Genomic DNA, 21,396 nt, shown 5'->3' on the forward strand with positions numbered 1-21,396 from the left:
GTCCTAAACATAATTTGTTTATACTTAGGGCTTGAGAACATGTGAAGTCATTCTGATCAACTGATAAGGGCCAAGAGCTCTGGCGAGAAAGCTAGGGTCCATTGAAATGAATAGGGTCAAAATGGTATAAAAAGGGCTATCAGAAGGGTATTAGAGCAGAAGACTCCAGAAGGCTAGATAGAGAGGACGTGTCGTGTAATGCTGTTCCAGCATGTGACTGCCTGGTTGCCTGTATTGCCTTTGGGTGAGATGCTGATCCTAATAAACTATCTTACTATATCTATTGAATACTGGGTTGCTTTCTAATTATTGAGTTTGCTACTGCCTGGACTGTTTAAAACTGTCATGAACAGATACAAGGTTGGAGTAATTAAGTATTTGGAGGGAACATGCAATCCTTTACAGGATAGTAGAAAGCCCATGGCTTCCGCTGCCCAACAGAGGTGGCAGACCTAATTATTATTCACTTTGTAAGTCAAGTGCTTTGAAAGTACACCTCTAGGTAACTTTGTAAGTCTAAAGGGACTTTTACAAAGGCATGGAGGTGCTTACGCTTATCCAATGCATGTCAAATTGGCACTACCGTCCATCTACCACGTGCCCTGGGTGGTAATTCCATTTTTGGCGGGTGCCCAAAACACGCAGTAGAAAATATTTTCTATTTTGTACCATGGGGCGCTTACCCGGTGGTAATCGGCAGTTGGCACGTGCTGGATGCTTACCACCCGGTTAGTGTGTGAGACCTTACCACTAAGTCAATGGGTAGCATTAATGTCTCAGGCCGAAAATGGACACACGCTGGTTATCATTTTGCTTCACGTCCATTTTCTGGCACATTTTTAAAAATCCCTTTTTTGCAAGTGAGCTCAGGAAATGGACCAGCACTCATTCAAAACACGTGCCTACACCAGCGCAGACCACTTTTGGGCACACCTTAGTAAAAGGGCTCCTAAGTTCTTTCAAAAAACACCTCCACATCTTTCAAGGACATCATGAAAGAGACCATAAGAGATTACTTTTGTGCTGAGAACCTTTCTGGATATTTTGTCTCAATACACTAGAACCACAGGATATTAATTCTATGACAGAACTGCACTATCTATTCTCTAAAAGAGACATAAAGCTCCTCTCTGGTCCCAAAGGTAACCTGATCCCCAGACTGGAATTTCAACAATGATTTCACAAATAAATTTTATTGATATCTGTCCTCATTAAAAGTATTTTCTTATTATTTAACACAAAGGCAAAATATACTACAGTACTGATGTGTACATTTTCTAAAACTTTTATTTTTCTATCTGAAAATATGTTATTGATGTATTCATTTTCATATCACACATTATCCAATCCATAAATTTTATAAAATATTGTATTTATCATTGCTGATATTGCAGCTTCATGTCTGAAAAGAATGATATTGTATCTGCGTGTCTGAATTAAGCCACAGCCTAGCAATATACAATATATCTCCCCATACCTCCTTGCTATAGTAGAAATACGTTACTTATCTTAAAATTCATGCAACAGTGCCACAATCAGAGTTTTGCTTACCACCTATCTTGCTGTCAGATTTTACAGTCATAGATTTTGATTTCAGTAATGTCAGTCATGACTAATGTAATGACTCAGTCAGTAAAGTCTATTTTTTCTAAATATTCAGGGTTCAGCCCTAAGATGGTAAAGTGTCTATGAACTTGAGCCTGCAAATAGGTGGGAAAATGTGGGATACAAATGCAATAAATAAATAGATTAACAAAGAAACCTGCTAGTGTGGCTACTAACAATGTACATTTTATAAATTGTGTATTATTTTACAGCACCTTTTGAGTTGAATTTTTATGTATGACAAAGTGGCTTTATTGCACAACTTAAACAGGAGCAAATGACTGAGAGAGTTATGAAGGTCTGGATATACCACAGGTCTGGTTCTTGAAGGGAATCCAATAACCTTTTATTGTATGTTCTCTTGTGTCCTTGAAAATTAATAAAAATAAGATCACATTTCAAAATTAAAATAATATAAAATTTAAAAAAAATAATGTTTATTTGATATTTGTCAGTTTTCAGTGGATTATATCCTCCCAAACATTTTGTTTTTGATTGTATATGTCTGAATTGGGAGAATTGCTTTTTACCCCTATTTTTTGGTATCAGATTATTATTTTACTTACCATTATGGATCCAACCACTGGACCCTTAATCACCCACCACAGAGCAGTGTTATCATTCATTTCCCAGCATCTAAAATAAAACATAAAACAGATTGATCATGGTACATTTTGTAAAATTAATAAAATGTGTATTATGAACCAGTATGAACTGTCATCTCAAAAAATCTACTTAACTGCTTCTTCACACTACTCATATGCTCACTAGTTGCCCATTTTTAAAACTATTATTTGTAATATTTTTGCACATTTTAAGAATATATAAATATATTTACTGCATATTCCCAAAGAAATGTGAGAGCATTACACATTATGTAGTTCACATAACTGTCATTTCTCTATGTCTGTCTGGAGTTAATTTCATAAGGAGCTGTCTATATGCATGTAAATGCCTGAAAATACTGGAATTCTAGATACTGTGTGCATATGTGAACTGTGAGGGAGTGGGTGGTACATGATCATGTTCCCATAGGATCACTCCCTCACTGAGAATGAGTGAGCCAACTTAGGTTAGATGGAGTTACACCTACTAAGTCAGAGGGGCGGGGCTCAGGCAGAAAGGTAGTCTCCTCTATTGGTCTCTACCCAAATCTCTGTGGTAGCCTCCTCTGTCTCTGTCTCTGCCTCTCCATCTCCCTCTGGTTGGTAAAAAGTCCTGTGATCTTGAAATCTCTGTTCCAGTGCTTGATAATTGTGGTTCTGATTGGATGGAAGATGGGTCCAGTATGCATACAGATGAGGTTGCTGTGGGAATATCCTGTTTAAAAAAAATCTTCAGCACCCACATCTTTTGGAGAAGTAATAGGGCTACTGAGAGGTGATCTATACAGCTCTCCTGATTTGCTACAAATCCTTTTCCTACTTCTGTTGTCTGATATAGTGGATAGAGCCTGTATGTTATTATTAAACCCCCTTTGGCTATTAAATTGATTGTTGACTGGTATCCTAGGTGTAGAAATGGAGCATATAGTTGTTGTTTTTTTTTTAATGATCAATTTTAGGTTTTTACCAAGGGTAAATTGATCCTCTCTTACTGTGACTTCCGGACCAGGCACATCATGGCCACTAGGCAGTGAGAAGAGCTCGTGTTCTGCCGTCTCTGGGAACATTATCAAGGCCCGCAAGGGTGAGTACCCGGCGTGCATGACCCACAGTGAAATCAGACATGGGACCACGCTAGTGGAGCATTTAATCCTAGCTGACACTGTCTATGGCGCTGTTCCTCTCCTCTCCCCATCTTCCCTGCCTTTCTCATGTGCTCTGTGTAATGCCTGCTCTGTGTGCAACAAACTTTCCTAAATCCACAACCTCTTTATCTCTTATACTCTACATCTGCTTGCCCTAACTGAGACTTGGCTTTGCCCTGAAGACCCTGCTTCAGCTGCGGCCCTGTGTCATGGAGGTTAGTTTTTCTCCCATACTCCTTGCACGTTTGGCCATGGAGATGGTGTCGGGCTACTACTTTCACCCTCCTGTAGATTTCTTCTTCCACCTCAGTCTCACTGCTTTTCTTCCTTTCAATTCCACTCCATCCGTCTATTCTCTGCCTCTCCAAGTAGCAGTCATTTATCGACCCCTGATAAGTCCCTTTCTTCCTTTCTCACTGACTTTGACTCCTGACTTTCCTTCTTTCTTGAACCTTCATCTCCTTCCCACATTCTTAGAGATTTTAACATTCATGCTAATGATCCCTCTGACTTATGCTTCTCAGTTTCTTGCTTTAACATCCTCTTTTTTTATTTCAAGTGTATTTATTAACTTTTCAAAAACATATAATCAAGTATACAAAGTACAAAAACAAAAACAAAAAAATAAAGAATCATATACATGATATATAGAAAGTTTCATACATTGCAACATCATTATATATGCAGTGCCATTACAAATGATTAGAAATTATAAGTTATACAGGTTTACTTTATTGTGACATCATACAAAGGAAACAGTAATATCCAAAATATCATAAACAATTTCTTAAACTTTATTTTGGCAGAATTTGACTACGTGGTCCCATGTTTTGAGAAACAAATGCATGGAATTATTACGTTCAGCTAATATTTTTTAATATTTAATAATCATACATACACTAGCCCACCAAAACCAAAAAGAGGCCAATTTAAACTTCTTCCATTTCTTTATAATAGTGAAAAATGCTATGGCCAAAAGTGTGTCAAACAATTTATAGTTACATTTAAGACCTGCTTGCTTTAATCCTGCAGAGCAAAATATCATAAAGTGAAATGTAAAAGGCAAATTCATATGAAAAATAGCACATATGTGATCCCATACTGATGTGCAGAAAATTTGTAGATCAGGACAAGAAAAGTACATATGTTCTAATGTACCTATGCTACTATTACAGGACCAACACAAGTTGGGTGATGTAGAATCCACCTTGTGCTGTTTGACCGGAGTCCACAAAGCTTTGTGTGCTAATAGAAAAAGAGATTGCAATATAGGAGCTGAAGCAATAGGTTTCATGGATTTTGTCCAAAACCATTCCCATAATGTATCAGACATGCTATGATTAGTATCCATTGTCCAAATATTTTGAAGTGCCTCAGTCTTTGAATGATTAGAGGGTAATAATAGAGAGTAAAATTGTGAAGCTATTCCCTTTGTTTTAATTATAGAGTAAAAATATGAGAAATACCTGAAGTTTGTTGTACACTGTAGTGTTTATTCATCCATTTAGTGAGAGCGGATTTCAGTTGCAAATATTTAAAATATTGAGTATTAGGAAGATCTGTTCACTAACTCATCAAAAGAGATGATAGTGTTTGCAGAACAGATATCTGTGATGCAATATATACCACATAAAACCCATTCCTTCCAAATGAAAGGAGAGGATCCGTTTTTTATATGAGAATGACTCCAAATTAGTGCCTTATGAGAAGAAGACATGGAAAGTTTACAGATAGAATCTAGAAAAACAAAAACAGCCTTAAAAGTATCAGAAATAATGGGCCATGATGTAGCTATGGCCAATGATGTAAATAAAGGTATTTTGTCTAATGTAAAAGGGTATGTCATTGTTTTTTCAATAACAAGCCATGTAGGAATGGTCATATTATGACACTGAAACCAAGTTAAAGCTCCTAGTAATAAGAATGCTTGTTGATAAAGAAAGAAATCTGGCAATTTCAGACTACCTAAATGATGTTGCATTCCTAACTTAGATAATGAGATTCTAGGAGGTTTGTTTTTCCATAAAAAAGAAGAAGAAACGATATTATCTAAATCTTTAAAAAAAGATTTAGGAAATTGGAAAGGTAACATACTCAATATATATATAGTGTGTGGAGCAATAACCATTTTTATAGTTTCTATTCTCCCCCACCAACTCCTGCTGAATGTGCAATAATAATTCCCCAAATATAGGCCTTATTAAGGGAGAAACGTCTGGAGTAGTATTCAAATCAAAGAATGTTGCAGTATGATCAGTTATTTTTTTTGAGAAAAGCTTCTTCTTGTAATAAGGATGAATTGAAGTGCCACAACTTGGATTTTTGTAGTCCAGAATTAATACTCAGAGAACATGTAGTAGCAACGTGATCAGAAATATGGATTGGTTCAATAGATGAAGTTAATAAATTGTCAATGAGTGATTTAGAAAGAAACCAATAGTCCCGTCTGGAATATGATATGTGGGGAATGGAGAAAGTATTATCCAGTGTGTCTGGATGTCGTAATCTCCAAGCATCAATTAAACCATGTTGAGCTAATAAGTCGTGAAGAGCTTTATAAGAATTAGTAATTTTATATTTAACTGTTGATTTCCTATCAAGAACATAGTCTATAGGAATATTCATGTCCTCTCCAACAATGACATGATCCACACTGAGAAGTGAAATCTGGTGAGACAAATCTTTGAAAAATTGTGGACAATCAAGATTAGGACCATAAACATTTATAAAAGCATATGAGACATTCTGAATTTTCAATACTAGAATAATCCATCGACCATCAAAGTCAGTATGATGATTAATAAGGGAGAATTGCAGATCTCTAGTTAATAATATAGCAACACCATTTTTCCTCTTGTTACTAGGAGAAAAATAACAAGTAGTAAACCATTTAGATTTCAATTTTACGGATTCTAAAGCAGATAAATGCGTCTCTTGTAACAAAGCAACTGATGTAGAGATTGTAAATAAGACATTTTTTCCCTTTTTATAGCATTTGAAATGCCTTTTACATTAAGAGAAATGCATTTCACATGATTATTCATTAATGAAAACCAGGAAAAAAGATGCTAGCGATGCTAGCATCAGTGCACTTAAATGATGAAGGATTTTTGCAATGTAGAAAGTATGACAATAACAAAAATGAAAACAGAACAGTTATGGTATAAAGAGAAAAAAATAAAGAAAAATACCATAACAGTCTGAACCTCCCTTAGGAGTCCTATGGAGGAGAGAGTGTGAATGGAGATGAAAAAAGAGAAAAACACATCAAACTCCCTGAATATTAGAGATTATCATATATTTAACCTTCATAGAAAAGAATACTACTAAGAATAAGCATTAGCAAGGAACAAGAGTACTGAATTCGTTACCAACCATCCTATATAATAAAACTCACCCTCAACGTTCTGAGGACACTGACGTCACTGTCAGGTCCTCCGGGCACTTCCTTCCGGTTTGAAGCCTTCGTGGTGGTGAAGCCACCGAAAACACTATGCTGGGGCCCCGCCCTCGCGTCAAACGTGATGACGTCGAGGGCGGAGCAATGTCAGCACATTGAAGGTGGTGCCGAGGTTCGCAACAATGGCGGACGAACACCGATGGGATGAGTAGCGATGGGGGGGGAGGTCCGGAAGGAAACCGTGCTAGCGCCCGTTTCATTGCCGCAAGAAACGGGCATGTTTTACTAGTATTATAATAGAAGATAAAAAATTATGCCACCAAACATCAAACAACTGATGCATATTTATTTATTTGCTTGTTTGTTTGTTACATTTGTATCCCACATTTTCCCACCTATTTGCAGGCTCAATGTATATGCATCAAACAGGCATATAACAGCACATGAGGAAAATTACAATGAGTTATATAACACCTGACTCACGTAGACGTCTGCATAGTAATTCCCTCTTGATCAGAGATATATTTTTCCAAGAGAGCAGGATCAGTATATGTTTTCGTAACATTTAAATGAGTCACCTTCATGAAGGCAGGGTTTAGCAATCCAAAACGGGCATTTAAAGCCTTCAGGCAAGGTCTGAGAATGAGAAATTTCCTGCGAATATCCACAGTATTTTTAGTAAAGTCTGGAAGGAATTTTAGCTGATTGCCATGCCATTTAATATTATGATGAGATTTAGCAAATTGCAAGATTTCAAGAACTTGAGGAAAGCAAAGAATTTTCATGATGATAGGACGTGGCGTTTTCCTGCCAGAAAAATATCCAGAAGGAATTCTGTGTGCCCGCTCTATTTCAAAAGTCAAAAGAAAGCTTCAATAGCTTTGGGATGAATTCTTCAAGAAATTTAATAGGATATTCTCCTTTAGAATTCTCTGAGACCAAGAAGACGAATATTAGTCTGGTGCTGACGATTCCCTGCATCGTCTATGACGAGTTGAATATCATGTGCCATTTTAGAAGTGCATTGAAAAACCAAGGCCTGGTCCTCCAAATGGCTGACTCGCTGCTCCAGTTGCTTGATTCTGCCCTCAAACAATTCAAGATGCGTATTAATACAGGCCACCTTGGATTTTATATGTTTTACATCAGAAGAATTCTCAGAGAGCATTCCAGTGATCGAAGTCAACTGCTCCGTTATGAAAGCAAAAGAGGTGGCGTTATCAGGTTTGTCTCTTGTAGTTTTATCCGGCGATGATGGATCCGGTTTCAATCTTTTTGAGCTGGATCCCATTGCAAATGCCATTTCAATTTTTGATTGTTTGTTAGTAGCCATCAGATGAAAGCCAGAAAATGATTTTTATGCTTATTCCTTGCCAAACATAAAGGTTAAATCATGTTTTAAGACCAGAGAGGTGAGAAGCTCCTTAATCATGCTGCCATTCTGTAACCGCTCTCTATCGCCCAACATCCTCTTTAAATGTTCAACTGTGCTCCACTATCCCAACTCACTAAAATAGCCACTGTCTTGATCTGTCTTCTTCTCCAACTGCTCATTCTCCAGTTTCTGCGCTTCATCTCTTCCCCTCTCTGACCATCATCTGAACTTTCAGAATTAAACACCCTCCCCCCCTACCAGTCCCATCCAATCTCATCCAATACATTTAAGAATCCTGTCCTCCAGTTTTTCAAATCTCTTCTAAACCACTATGAGGGGCATAATCGAAAGGGACGCCCAAGTTTTGCTGAGGACATCCTCGCAAAACGTCCCGATGGAGGGGCGGGAAAACCCATAGTATCGAAACAAGATGGATGTCAGTATCTTGAAATTTAGGTCATCCTTAGAGATGGTCGTCCCTAGACTTGGTCGTTTCTGATTTTCAGCAATAATGGAAACCAAGGACGCCCATCTCAGAAATGACCAAATGCAAGCCCTTTGGTCATGGGAGGAGCCAGCATTTGTAGTGCACTGGTCCCCCTGACATGCCAGCCAACCGGGCACCCTAGAGGGCTCTGCAGTGGACTTCATAAATTGCTCCCAGGTACATAGCTCCCTTACCTTGTGTGCTGAGCCCCCTAAACCCCCCAAACCCACTACCCAACACTACCCACCTTACGGGTGAAGGGGGCACCTAGATGTGGGTACAGTGGGTTTGTGGTAGGTTTTGGAGGGCTCACATTTACCACCACAAGTGTAACAGGTGGGGGATGGGCCTAGGTCTGCCTTCCTGAAGTGCACTGCACCCACTAAAACTGCTCCAGGGACCTGCATACTGCTGTGATGGACCTGAGTATGACATTTGAGGCTGGCATAGAGGGTGGCACAAAATATTTTTAAAGATATTTTTTGAGGGTGGGAGGGGGTTAGTGACCACTGGGGGAGTAAGGGGAGGTCATCCCCGATTCTCTCTGGTGGTCTTCTGGTCAGTTCAGGCACCTTTTTGTGCCTTGGTTGTAAGAAAAACAGGATCAGGTAAAGTCGTCCAAGTGCTCATCAGGGACGCCCTTTTTTTCCATTATGGGTCGAGGACGTCCATATGTTAGGCATGCCCAAGTCCCGCCTTTGCTATGCCTCCGACACCCCCTCCCCCCCCGTGAACTTTGGTTGTCCCCGCGATGGAAAGCAGTTGGAGACGCCCAAAATTGGCTTTCGATTATACCAATTTGGGCGACCCTGTGAGAAGGATGCCCATCTTCTGATTTGTGTCGAAAGATGGGCGTCCTTCTCTTTCGAAAATGAGCCTGTATGTCATCCAAGTCTGTCAATGAGGCTGTCTCTTCCTATAATACTACTCTCCCCTCTGCTCTGGTTACTATCACTCCTCCCATTCCCCTCTCTATAAGACATACCAAACCCCAGCCTTGGCTGACCTGTAAAATCCACTACCTACGTTCCTGTGCCCTCTCTGCCGAACACCTTTGGCTGAAATCCCATGCCCATGCTGATTTCATACATTTCAAATTCTTGATAACCTCCTTCCAGTCTGCTCTTTCACTTGCTAAACAGGACTACTACATCCAGTTGACAAATTCTCTTAGCTCAAACCCTCAACGTCTCTTTGCCACACTGAACTCACTCCTCAAAGTGCCTTCACCTTCAACTCCCCCTTCACTTTCTCCCCAGACTCTGGTTGAGTACTTTCATGATAAGGTTCACAAGATTAAACTTGAATTCTCAACCAAGTCACCTCCAGCTCTCCATCCCTTAGACTATTCTCTCAACCCTCCTTCAACCTCTGCCTCCTTTTCTGAAATCACTGAAGAGGAAACTGCATGTTTTCTTTCCTCCTCAAAACTAACTATGTGTTTCTCTGATCCTGTTCCCACCCATCTATCTCTCCTACTGTCATCCCTTTTATCTGTCATATCCTCAATCTTTCACTTTCTACTGCGACTGTTCCTTATGCCCCTTGATTGATTGATTGATTGATTGATTGATATTACTTTGTTATGATTTGTTATTTTTAGACTCCTAAAGCAAGACTTTGGGACCAAAACATGAATTGTGTTGAGTCATTGGGGGGGGGGGGGGCTTTTACTAAGCCGCGTAGGCGACTACGCGTGCCCAATGTGTGCCAGTTCGGATTTACCATCCGGCTACCACATGGCCCATGCGGTAATTTCATTTTTTATGCACGTCTGCCTCGTGCAACAGAAAATAATTTTTATTTTCTGGTGCATAGCGAAAATTGGGCGGTATATCCAACTTGATATGCGTAGGCGATTACCGCATGGTTAACGTGAGAGACCTTACTGTTAAGTCAATGGCTGGCGAAAAGGTCTCAGATCCAAAATGGATGCGTGGCAATTTTTATTTTGCTGCATGTCCATTTTTGGCAAAAATTTAAAAAGGCATTTTATTTTTGCAGGTACGCTGAAAAATGGATCTGTGCACTCCCAAAACCTGTGCCTACACTACCGCAGGCGATTTTTCAGCGCACCTTAGTAAAAGGACCCACTTTTGTCAGCTTTGCTGTGCTTAGTGCATCTGCGTGACTGTGAGGGTTCCTGTTCTTCTGTTCCCTTTGTCCACTCTAGCCTACTGCCTGGTTTACCTAGCATTTGGGCTGGCCCTGAAGCTATGTTTACAATATTGGCAAAGTGAACCTATCATAAAAAATATAATGCAGATTATGGATATTCCCATCCAGCTTTTCAAGCTGTCAACTGGTTCCCTAGAATAAATACACAGGTGTTTAGGGTCAGGTTGCAGTTGCAAATTTGTGCTCTAGTAAATTATTTGCAAAATGTAAATTATTTGCAAAATGTAAATTGATTTTCTTCACATTTAGAGAAGCATATTGACACTCATTCATTGGGTTCAGATTCTTTCACTTGAATAGATCAGCATTTTTATTAGAATTTTGGTAGGTTCTGTATTTGAGCAAGAAAGATTTTTTCTCTTTAAATTCTGGTCAATAAGGGGGAAAAGTTGCAACTTTTCAAAAACTATCTGCAAAACATTGGCTATTCTCAGCATCTCTGTTAAGAAGGAATCTGTTACAGTGATTCTCTGTGTCCATTGGACAATAGTCAGCCTTCTGAATGTCACGGTTCTGGCACAGTCACCAGGGATGGGTGCGGTCTCTGGGGCTGGCCATGGTGCACGCAACACATCCGGGCTGACTCAATGGCTCATCCTTCTCTGGTGGGCGGTCCCTCCTTCCCTGGCGTGGTGTCTCCTCCACGTCGGGTAAGTCCTGCCTTCGGCACTGAGGCGGCTCGTCCCCTAGTGAGGGTGTGGTCCTCTGTGACATCAGATGCCTTCACTTTTTAAGGGAGAGCCGTCTCGTGCTTCTTTGCCTCAGCTACTTTCTTCTGGGAATTACTGGTGCGTTTTTTCTTTTCATTTGACTGTTTCCCACCTGCCTGAGCCTGTAAGCCTGAACCTGACTACGCTACCTACTAGCCGTCTGCCTGAACCTGTAAACCTGAACCTAAGCCTGCAAATAGGTGGTAAAATGTGGGATACAAATGTAACAAATAAACCTTGGTCTTCCTCTTACACCACTGTGCTGTCCTGTTCCTTTGCAACTCAGATCTATGACTTCCTCCTGGTGCCCTTCTTGATAGTCCTTTTGCGCCCAGACACCCATCAAATCCTGCTGGCCGCCCATACCCAGGGGCTCAACCACTGGGGAATGGCAGTCATCGCAGGCGAAGCACTGGGCTTTCTGACCGCTGATTCTGAACAGTTCATGGGCCATCCGGTCAACTACCTCTGGTCTGGATACAGCACAAGGGCTCACACCAGCGGTAGTCACTGTGACCGTCGTGACAGACCGTGACATCGAAAACATTCAAGAGACTGATTTTGCATAAAACCCACTAATCTGTGACCTCCACTAAGTCAGGTACCAGCAGGATGCCCTTCAGAGGTGGGCTACTATGAATGCTTCAGCACCAGATGCTTCAATATGTTAGCCCAAAATGTATGCTAGGTAAATAAGCCTAAAATATAACATCACAAAATGCTGAGAAAGCAGCATGCTAATAGTTCTTTCAATATTACTAGATAGAGGGATGTACATACCCATTGTTATCAAAGTGAAGCCTCAGAACAGCCCACACAGTCACACAAATGGTAGGAGTGCCTGGAAGTTCAAGATTAAGGCAGATAAGAGTTGGTTTGCATGTCAGTCAGAATCCATAAACAACATCCTAAAATACAGCCAGTAACAAAAGTCGAGGAAGTTATTAATTTTTTTCATATTTTAAGAAATATTTTGGCATGGCATGACTTGTTCAATTTGAAAACAAAATCAAAATAGTTCCTGTACAACGGTGGTGTGCAAATGCTATGCTATCTGAATATTGTTTTAGGCTTCCAGCTCAGTTGGAATCTGGACTGGGATTTAGCATCACGATCCTTTAGTCACAGCTATCCAGGAATTTCCCTAATTTAAGTCCCCCTCCCTACTTGTTTAGCCCAGTCACTGCATTACTAGCCCTAGGCAAGGGGTGTTGCTACATGCACTAGGGGGTCCTTCCAGAATCCTGCAATCATGAGCACTAAGTCCGACCATTAAGTGTCATTTCACTTTCTTTAATTTAGTCACCTTATTTTCTAACTCCACTTACTCTTTTACCTATCTATGGACTACTTTTACCAAGCTGAGGCAAAAGGGGGCCAGCGCTGGTGTCGGCGCATCTCGCCTTCCTGTAGGAAATGGCTGTGCAGCAAGTAAAGCACTTGCTGTGCGGCCATTTCAGAGGGGAGCCCTTACCACCACCCATTGAGGTGACAGTAAAGGCTCCCGCATTAACCTGACAGTAACCAGGCAGCAGTGGCGTTCCTAGGGGTGCTGACACCCGGGGCGGATCGCCGATGCGCCCCACCGATGCGCCCCGCCCCCTGGGTGCAGCGCCCCCCCCGGAACAGCGCGACACCCCCTCCCCGGCGAAAGAACCCCCCGGGTGCACGCCACTGGGGGGGGGGGGTGCCGCGCACCTGTCGGCTCTTCGTTTCCATGCTTCCTCTGCCCCGGAACAGGAAGTAACCTATTCCGGGGCAGAGGGAGCATGAAAACGAAGAGCTGACAGGCGCTTGGCACCCCCCCCCAGTGGCGTGCACCCGGAGCGGACTGCCCCCACCCCCCCCTTGATATGCCACTGCCAGGCAGCGCACAGAACTGCCCAATTACCACTGAGTACACTCTGGCGCTACAAAAATAAATTTTTGTAGTGCCAGAAATGACGGCGCACTAGGGGTGGGAAGTACTTCCAGGCTGCTGCGGTAGCCCGGCAGTACTTCCTGTATAGCGAGCGGTAAGTCCGCTTTGGGCTTACTGCCACTTAGTAAAAGGAGCCCTCTATGTTCCATCACTTATGCCCTAGACTGTCTATTAAAATGTTCTATTACATATTGTGTTGACTTTGTAAGTAGTATACTATGCCATACTTTGTGTTGTTATTTGAATATTTTTACTGCTTTAATTGTCTATTGCTTATGTTTGATTTATTCTTACTGTACACTGCCTTGAGTGAAATCTTTCAAAAAGGCGATAAATAAATCCTAATAAATAAATAAATAAATTGTTGCATGATGACTAGGACTCTCTCCTCCAAAGGTATTTGATCACTGCCTCCAGCCTTCCATTTACAGAGGAAAATGGGTTTAACAGAACAGAAAAAATGTTTCAATGATAATACTGCTGCTAACTTTGTATGCACAGTGTTGGGATATATAACAGTTTTACAATAGATCCTTCCTGGATAACTTTGCTGTTAGTAATTTTGTAAGGGAAATGCAATTAAAAAAAAACTATTTTACACAATTTAGGTGAGTTAAATGGAAGTCAATTAGGGGCCTGCGGTAATATGGGCACGTGAAAATTGCCGTGCACCGAGGCCACTTTTACCGCAGCAGGAATTTCCATTATTTTAAATGGAAATCATAAATGGCCATTCGCTAATAAAAATATTCAAGTGCAGTGATTTACCGCTTGAGCCCTATTTAGTAGGTGCTAAGGGCTCACTTGCTAACCCGGCAGTAATCGGACAGCGCGCACCGTTGATCGATTACCACTAGGCATGCATACTCCCTGCCCCCTCCCCCCCCCCTCCCCTGTGCTAGAAAATAGAAAAATATTTTCTGGCAAGGGAAATGCTGCACAGCAACCACAGAACTATCGTAAGGCACTGCTGTCCATCATACGCTAGTGCTGTTTTGCTATGCACCACCCGTGTAATAAGTCCTATTGCACCTTTGTAAAAGGGGCCCTTAATCTTCTGTGTAATTGTGAATTATGTTGAGCTTAAAGTTTTCAGGAAACATATCAAAGAAAAACAATACAAATGCATCACAGAGGAGGAAGAGAAACATTTTTTGTTTCTGTTGTTATTGGGGAGAGAGGGGGGGGGGGGGGGTTGTTTTTTTTAAAACATACCACGTACAATTACCATGCTATTATTACTGAATAAAAGAAGTAGAAACTTATAGGAGAGACATTTTCAAATGTTAAGGGGAAAGAAATGTCTATTTTTGCTGATTTTATTGTAAATTTTTGATGGCTAATTATTTTTGGTTCTACAGTGTACTGAGTACATTGAGAAAATTGCTTTATTGAGGGATATTGAGGGAGCTCAGAGAGGTTTTGGTGGGTCCTCTTAAAGATTTGTTAAATATATCCTTGCAGATGGGAGAGGTTCCGAGGGATTGGAGAACGGCGGAGGTGGTCCCTCTTCACAAAAAGTGGTGACAGGGAAGAAGCTGGAAACTACAGGCCGGTAAGCCTCACTTTGGTTATTGGAAAAGTAATGGAAGCGATGCTGAAGGAAAGGACAGTGAATTTCCTGGAGGCCAATAAGTTGCAAGATCCAAGACAACATGGTTTTACCAAAGGGAAATCGTGCCAAACGAATCTCATTGAGTTCTTTGATTGGATGTCAGGAGAATTGAATCAGGGACGAGCAATGGACGTAATCTACTTAGATTTCAGCAAAGCTTTTGACACGGTTCCCCACAGGAGGCTCTTAAATAAACTGGATGGGCTGAAGATAGGACCCGAAGTGGTGAAATGGATTAGGAACTGGTTGACGGACAGACGCCAGAGGGTGGTGGTGAATGGAATTCGCTCGGAGGAGGGAAAGGTGAGTAGTGGAGTGCCTCAGGGATTGGTGCTGGGGCCGATTCTGTTCAATATATTTGTGAGTGACATTGCCGAAGAGTTAGAAGGTAAAGTTTGCCTATTTGCGGATGATACTAAGATCTGTAACAGAGTGGACACTCGGGAGGGAGTGGAAAACATGAAAAAGGATCTGGGGAAGCTAGAAGAATGGTCTAAGGTTTGGCAATTAAAACTCAATACGAAGAAATGCAAAGTGATGCACTTAGGGAATACAAATCCACGGGAGACGTATGTGTTAGGCGGGGAGAGTCTGATAGGTACGGACGGGGAGAGGGATCTTGGGGTGATAGTATCTGAGGACCTGAAGGCGACGAAACAGTGTGACAAGGTGGTGGCCATAGCTAGAAGGTTGTTAGGCTGTATAGAGAGAGGTGTGTGACCAGCAGAAGAAAGGGGGTGTTGATGCCCCTGTATAAGTCATTGGTGAGGCCCCACCTGGAGTATTGTGTTCAGTTTTGGAGGCCGTATCTTGCTAAGGATGTAAAAAGAATTGAAGCGGTGCTAAACATGTATACTCTGGAGGAAAGGAGAAACAGGGGTGATATGATACAGATGTTCAAATATTTGAAAGGTATAAATCCGCAAACGAACCTTTTCAGGAGATGCGAAGGGGGTGGAACGAGAGGACATGAAATGAGATTGAAGGGGGGCAGACTCAAGAAAAATGTCAGGAAGTATTTTTTCACGGAGAGAGTAGTGGATGCTTGGAATGCCCTGCTGCGGTAGGTGGTGGAAATGAAAACGGTAACGGAATTCAAACATGCGTGGGATAAGCATAAAGGAATCCTTTGCAGAAGGAATGGATCCTCAGGAGCTTAGTCGAGATCGGGAGGCGGGGCTGGTGGTTGGGAGGCGGGGATAGTGCTGGGCAGACTTATACGGTCTGTGCCAGAGCCGGTGGTGGGAGGCGGGGCTGGTGGTTGGGAGGCGGGGATAGTGCTGGGCAGACTTATACGGTCTGTGCCAGAGCCAATGGTTGGGAGGCGGGGCTGGTGGTTGGGAGGCGGGGATAGTGCTAGGCAGACGTATACGGTCTGTGCCCTGAAGAGCACAGGTACAAATCAAAGTAGGGTATACACAAAAAGTAGCACATATGAGTTGTCTTGCTGGGCAGACTGGATGGACCATACAGGCCTTTTTCTGCCGTCATCTACTATGTTTACTATGTTTATGTCAGTGTTTCTCAGCCTTCCGCCGGTAGCACACCTAGCAAGTCAGGTTTTCAGGATCACCACTATAAGCAAGCATCCTAGGTTCTGGAGCCTGAGATAAAGTGCTTTCCAACAGCAAGTACCGTATTTTTTGGACTATAAGACGCACTTTTTTCCCCAAAAATTTGGGAGGAAAATGGGGGGTGCGTCTTATAGTCCGAAGGTAGCGATTCCGGATTGCCCTCCCCCCGAGTTCGGGATCGCCCTCTCCTACTCACGTCAGCGATGTTCCTTGGTGGTCTAGTGACGTCGGGGCAGGAAAGAGCCCCCTCTTTCCTGCCCAGCACGCTGCTCTCCGTCCTCCTCCGTCCTCCTGTATGCTGCCTGACGGTCTCGGCAATATTCAAAATGGCCGCCGTCTCGCAGAGACAGTCAGGCAGCATACAGGAGGACGGAGGAGGATGGAGAGCAGCGTGCTGGGCAGGAAAGAGGGGGCTCTTTCCTGCCCCGACGTCACTAGACCACCAAGGAACATCGCTGACGTGAGTAGGGGAGGGCGATCCCGAACTCGGACAAGACGCACCAGAGCACCTAGGTTTTAGAGGAGGGAAAAAGGAAAAAAAAAATTTTTCCTATTTCCCTCCTCTAAAACCTAGGTGCGTCTTATGGTCCGGTGCGTCTTATAGTCTGAAAAATACGGTATTCTGAGTCCAGGCTCAGAGCACACAAATCTTTATTCCAAGAACAGAAATTAAAAGCAGAACATGACTTGTATTTGCAGGCTTCAAAAGAAAAAAATACATTGAGGGGTCCTTTTACTAAGGTGTACTGTGCCAATCCATTTTTCAGTGCGCCTATAAAAAAAGGCCTTTTTAAAAGTTTTGCCAAAAATGGACGTGCGGCAAAATCAAAATTACCGCGTGTCCATTTTGGGTCTGCGACCTTATCGCCAGTTACTGACCTAGCGGTAAAGTCTCACGTGGTAACCAGGCAGTAATAACCTATATGCATCAAATGCCACTTGGTGCACGTCCGATATGCGCGCAAAAATAAAAATTATTTTTCAGCCGCGCGTATTAGATGCACGCCAAAAATGAGATTACTGCAAGAGCCATGTGGTAGCCGGGCAGTAGCAAAAAAACAAAAAGCGGGGAGGAGAATCCTCACGTAAATCAAAAACAAAGAACACAAAAAGTGAGGACAAGTTGAAGAGGAAATCCACAAAACTTTATTAGTAATAAGATGACAACCCAACATGGCCATGTTTCAGCATCAATGCCTGTATCAGGGGTCAAACAAATCTTTTTAAGTTGTCGCTCGATAAAAGACCAAGGGAAATGTAGCTGTAGGACTTCCTTAAAACAAGAATTGAGCAGTCAGCTGTGAAGCGCCTTGACGGCAATACACATAAATGATGTCAGTAGTACAAAAGCCAGGAAGTAACTCCATTTTGGTGCGCATTGGGTGTACGTAGATGCTTATGCAGCTTAGTAAAAAGGGCCCCTCAGTACTCCACACAGTCTAGCTTCCTCATCTCAGTCTTGTGTCTCCCAGACGTATGCTGAGCCTAGGTTTTAATTTTCTGCCTAGGGAACTGACACCCTTTCTTCTGTTTCTGTTACGATGGGATGGGGCTTTATATCTCTTGAAGAAAACCAGGTAGCTTTGTTATGTACATCTTCACAGTAACTTGTCTTCATTCTCCATGTTTAAATGCAAATGTGTTTATCCTCCCTTCTAACTTCATGTTTGCTGAAACAAAATATGAAAGAAATATGGTCAAATGTTTACACTTACCCCAGCCAATGATGGTATACCAATAAAAATATCTTCTCTCTGGGAAAAATGTTTCCACTAGCAATGTGAAAAGATACAGTCCTTCAATGAAAAGCCAAAAATAGTTGGACATGACACAGTAGTGGAAAAAAACCATCACTGCTTTGCATTCCACCTGTAGGAAATATGCAGAAGGAAAATAAGGTTTGGGATAGCCTACACATTATAGTCTAAAACAACGCAATGATTAAATATTAAGAATGGGTGGCCAGAAAAAATATGTCTCATGTTGTTTCCCATGTCATTTTTGGGAATTTTTATTTAGATTTCTTGGCCATATTGTCATTACGAGAGCAACATCACTGAGTACACCCTCTTTGCAAATAGTGTGCACCATGTGAAAGAAGGAATACTCATCACAAAGAGGATGCACACTCTTTCCTGATACTGCATGCATGCATGTGCGATGGTTCCCAAAAGTATGTATTACTGGGAAAGACTATGCACTCTTTCCCAAACAGTGTGCTCTATTTGCAAATACATACTATTATCAGCAAATGAAAAACACAAAGGGCCCTGTTTACTAAGCCACCTATAGGTGCACTAACGCTTTTAGCACACACTAATGCTACAGTCACCCATAGGACTATATGGTTGTCTCTAGTGTTTAGCAACTGCTAAAAACGATAGTGCACCTTAGTAAGCAGGGCCCCAAATGTCATTATTTTTTGCTCGTTTTCATTAACAAAATGCAATGACATGGGATATACTGTTGACATTTACCATGGCATTGCAAATGCCAGTCCATCCTTATTAAATATTATAAACATATACCGTCCAATATTTAAAACCATTTAACCATCCAGGAATTGCTCTTGGTCAGTTAAATGGCACTTAACTGGCTATCTGGCAGTATTCAGCATGAGATAGACAGTTATCTCCCACTGAATATTGCCAGTTAGTACATAGAGGATAATTGATTATATAGTGCAATATAACCGGCTATCCGCCAATATTCAGCATGTAGTCAGTTAAGTCTGATGGCCAAATTAGGCAGCTGAAATAGCAGACATATTTGGTCAGTTTCAACTTAACCAGCCAATGCTGATTATCAGCTTGGCCAGTTAAGTTGAAACTGGCCAAAAAACACCTGGATATTCAATGTTGGTCACCAGAAACCGCTCGGCATTGAATGTCTATGCTCAGTGCCGACCTCAGGAGTCAGCCCAGCTATCTCCTGAGATCTGAATATCGGGCTCATAAACTTTAGGATCTCATGTACTAACTTCTGTTAATGACTTAACGTGCATTATACTGTAAGTACATAAGTATTACCATACTGGGACAGACCGAAGGTCCGTCAAGCCCAGAATCCTGTTTCCAACAGTGGCCAATCCAGGATACAAGTACCTGGCAAGATCCCAAAACAGTACATTTTATGTTGCTTATCCTAGAAATAAGCAGTGGATTTTCACCAAGTTTATTTTAATAATGGCTTATGGACTTTTCTTTTAGGAAGCTATCCAAAACCCTTTTTAAACCCCGCTAAGCTAACTGCTGAACATCAGCCAGGATCTGCACAAAAAGAAATTACCTGCTTTGCATCTCATCAGCCCCTCCGATCCCCTCTCTCTCTACTCCAGTGCTGATACCACTCCCTCCCCCTGAAGCAACCACTAGGCCCATGATGATTGCCCACCCCCATAGCCCACTGGGCCTACCTTGAAGCTCACTGATGGTTTAAGGGGCATATGGACAGAATCAATGTCCTCTTGCTCCTGCCCATCAGATGTCTGGCTTCAAAATGACCATCATGACTGCTAGCAGGCGAATATCATAAGACTGCTGCTAGGGTTTATGGTGGCCATTTTGAGACCATATCCACAATGGGCAGGAGTGAGTGGGCATCACTCTTGCCTGTATGCCCCCTAGTTTACCAGGGAACATATGGGGGTGGTGTGTGGGTAGGGGATCATCCCGGGCCTAGCGGTTACATCAAGGGAGGAGAGAGGGGGGATCAGAACAGGAGTCATCCAAAATCTCTATGGCGCTACTCGGAGGTTAACTGGCACTATCAAATATTCAGACTCATACCTGGTTACCTCTGCATCTAAAATTATGACAGCCTTTTTGCTGTCCTAACTTCAGCCATTTATTAACCAGTTGGCGGTGTGAATATCGCTGCTAACTGGTTAAGTACTGGCTCTTCCATGACTCTGCTCATGCACTGCCCACCAGTAAGAAGACAGTGCAGAGGCATTTAGTGGTGACTAGTAAAAAAGCCCCGTTTCTGATGCCTGACCATCCAACGCCGTTCACGACCGGTCCGGAATGGACCGGAACTGAAACGGAACTGATCAAAAGCCGACTGGGGAGCTGCAGGACCACGGGCCGAAAGCCAGCACGAGTGAACAACCCGAGACGACCTGCCTGCTGTTTGCCACGAGGTCGAAACGCATCCCCGGCCGGCAAGGACTACCTGGGCATATTTAAGCCTGCCTGGATCAGTCTGATCAACCCCGGCTGCGCTGAATCTGGAGCTGAGACCGCAGCTGAAACCAACCGGTGGAACACCGGTGGTCCGACCGGTCTGAAATCCAGCCGGACCGAGGCCGACCGACGGCCTAGCGGGAGACCGCCACGAGACTGGCCACGAGGTTGCGCCCCCGCGATCCGAATCCGGAGCACCGAAGAGACCATCGAAACCAGTGTGGAGAGGGAGAGCCCAGAAGTGGAGAGCCCAGAGGTGAGCCGCGACTACATCTTGCAACTCCGTGCGGCCACTCAGTGAGCTCGGGGAGCCGTGTTCGCGGCACCGGGGACGATCCAGCCGACCACGCGACTGGTGGAGAGTCGGCCAGAAAGTGGTTCGTTGCCCGGAAGGCCGCGGAACGAGCGGAGCGCCGACCGGCCTGGTTGGCCTGAGGTCCGGAAAGCAGGAGCAGCCTATCCCCTATGCGGCGCGCTCCTGAATCGTCCGACTGCTGCCCAGGAAGCCGCGAGCGGATTGAGGGAAGCAGGCGCACCCCGCACCCGACTGCTCCACGCTTCGGAACGCCGACAGACAGGAGTTGATCAGCTCGAGGA

At 42.9% G+C, this 21,396-nt stretch overlaps 1 protein-coding gene across 1 annotated transcript in view; it reads right to left on the bottom strand.

The window, feature by feature from the left end:
- ADCYAP1R1 (ADCYAP receptor type I) overlaps positions 1-21,396 on the bottom strand; it is a 273,281-nt gene that overhangs the window by 80,737 nt on the left and 171,148 nt on the right. The window contains exons 8-10 of the mRNA XM_030189904.1: positions 18,331-18,484; positions 12,286-12,346; positions 2,172-2,241 (exon numbers count right to left, since the gene is read on the bottom strand). Coding sequence (XP_030045764.1) covers positions 2,172-2,241; positions 12,286-12,346; positions 18,331-18,484 — 285 coding nt within the window. The remainder of the gene's footprint in view (positions 1-2,171; positions 2,242-12,285; positions 12,347-18,330; positions 18,485-21,396) is intronic.

The sequence above is a fragment of the Microcaecilia unicolor genome, chromosome 1 (assembly GCF_901765095.1).
Source record: "Microcaecilia unicolor chromosome 1, aMicUni1.1, whole genome shotgun sequence".
Taxonomy (NCBI): Eukaryota; Metazoa; Chordata; class Amphibia; order Gymnophiona; family Siphonopidae; genus Microcaecilia; species Microcaecilia unicolor.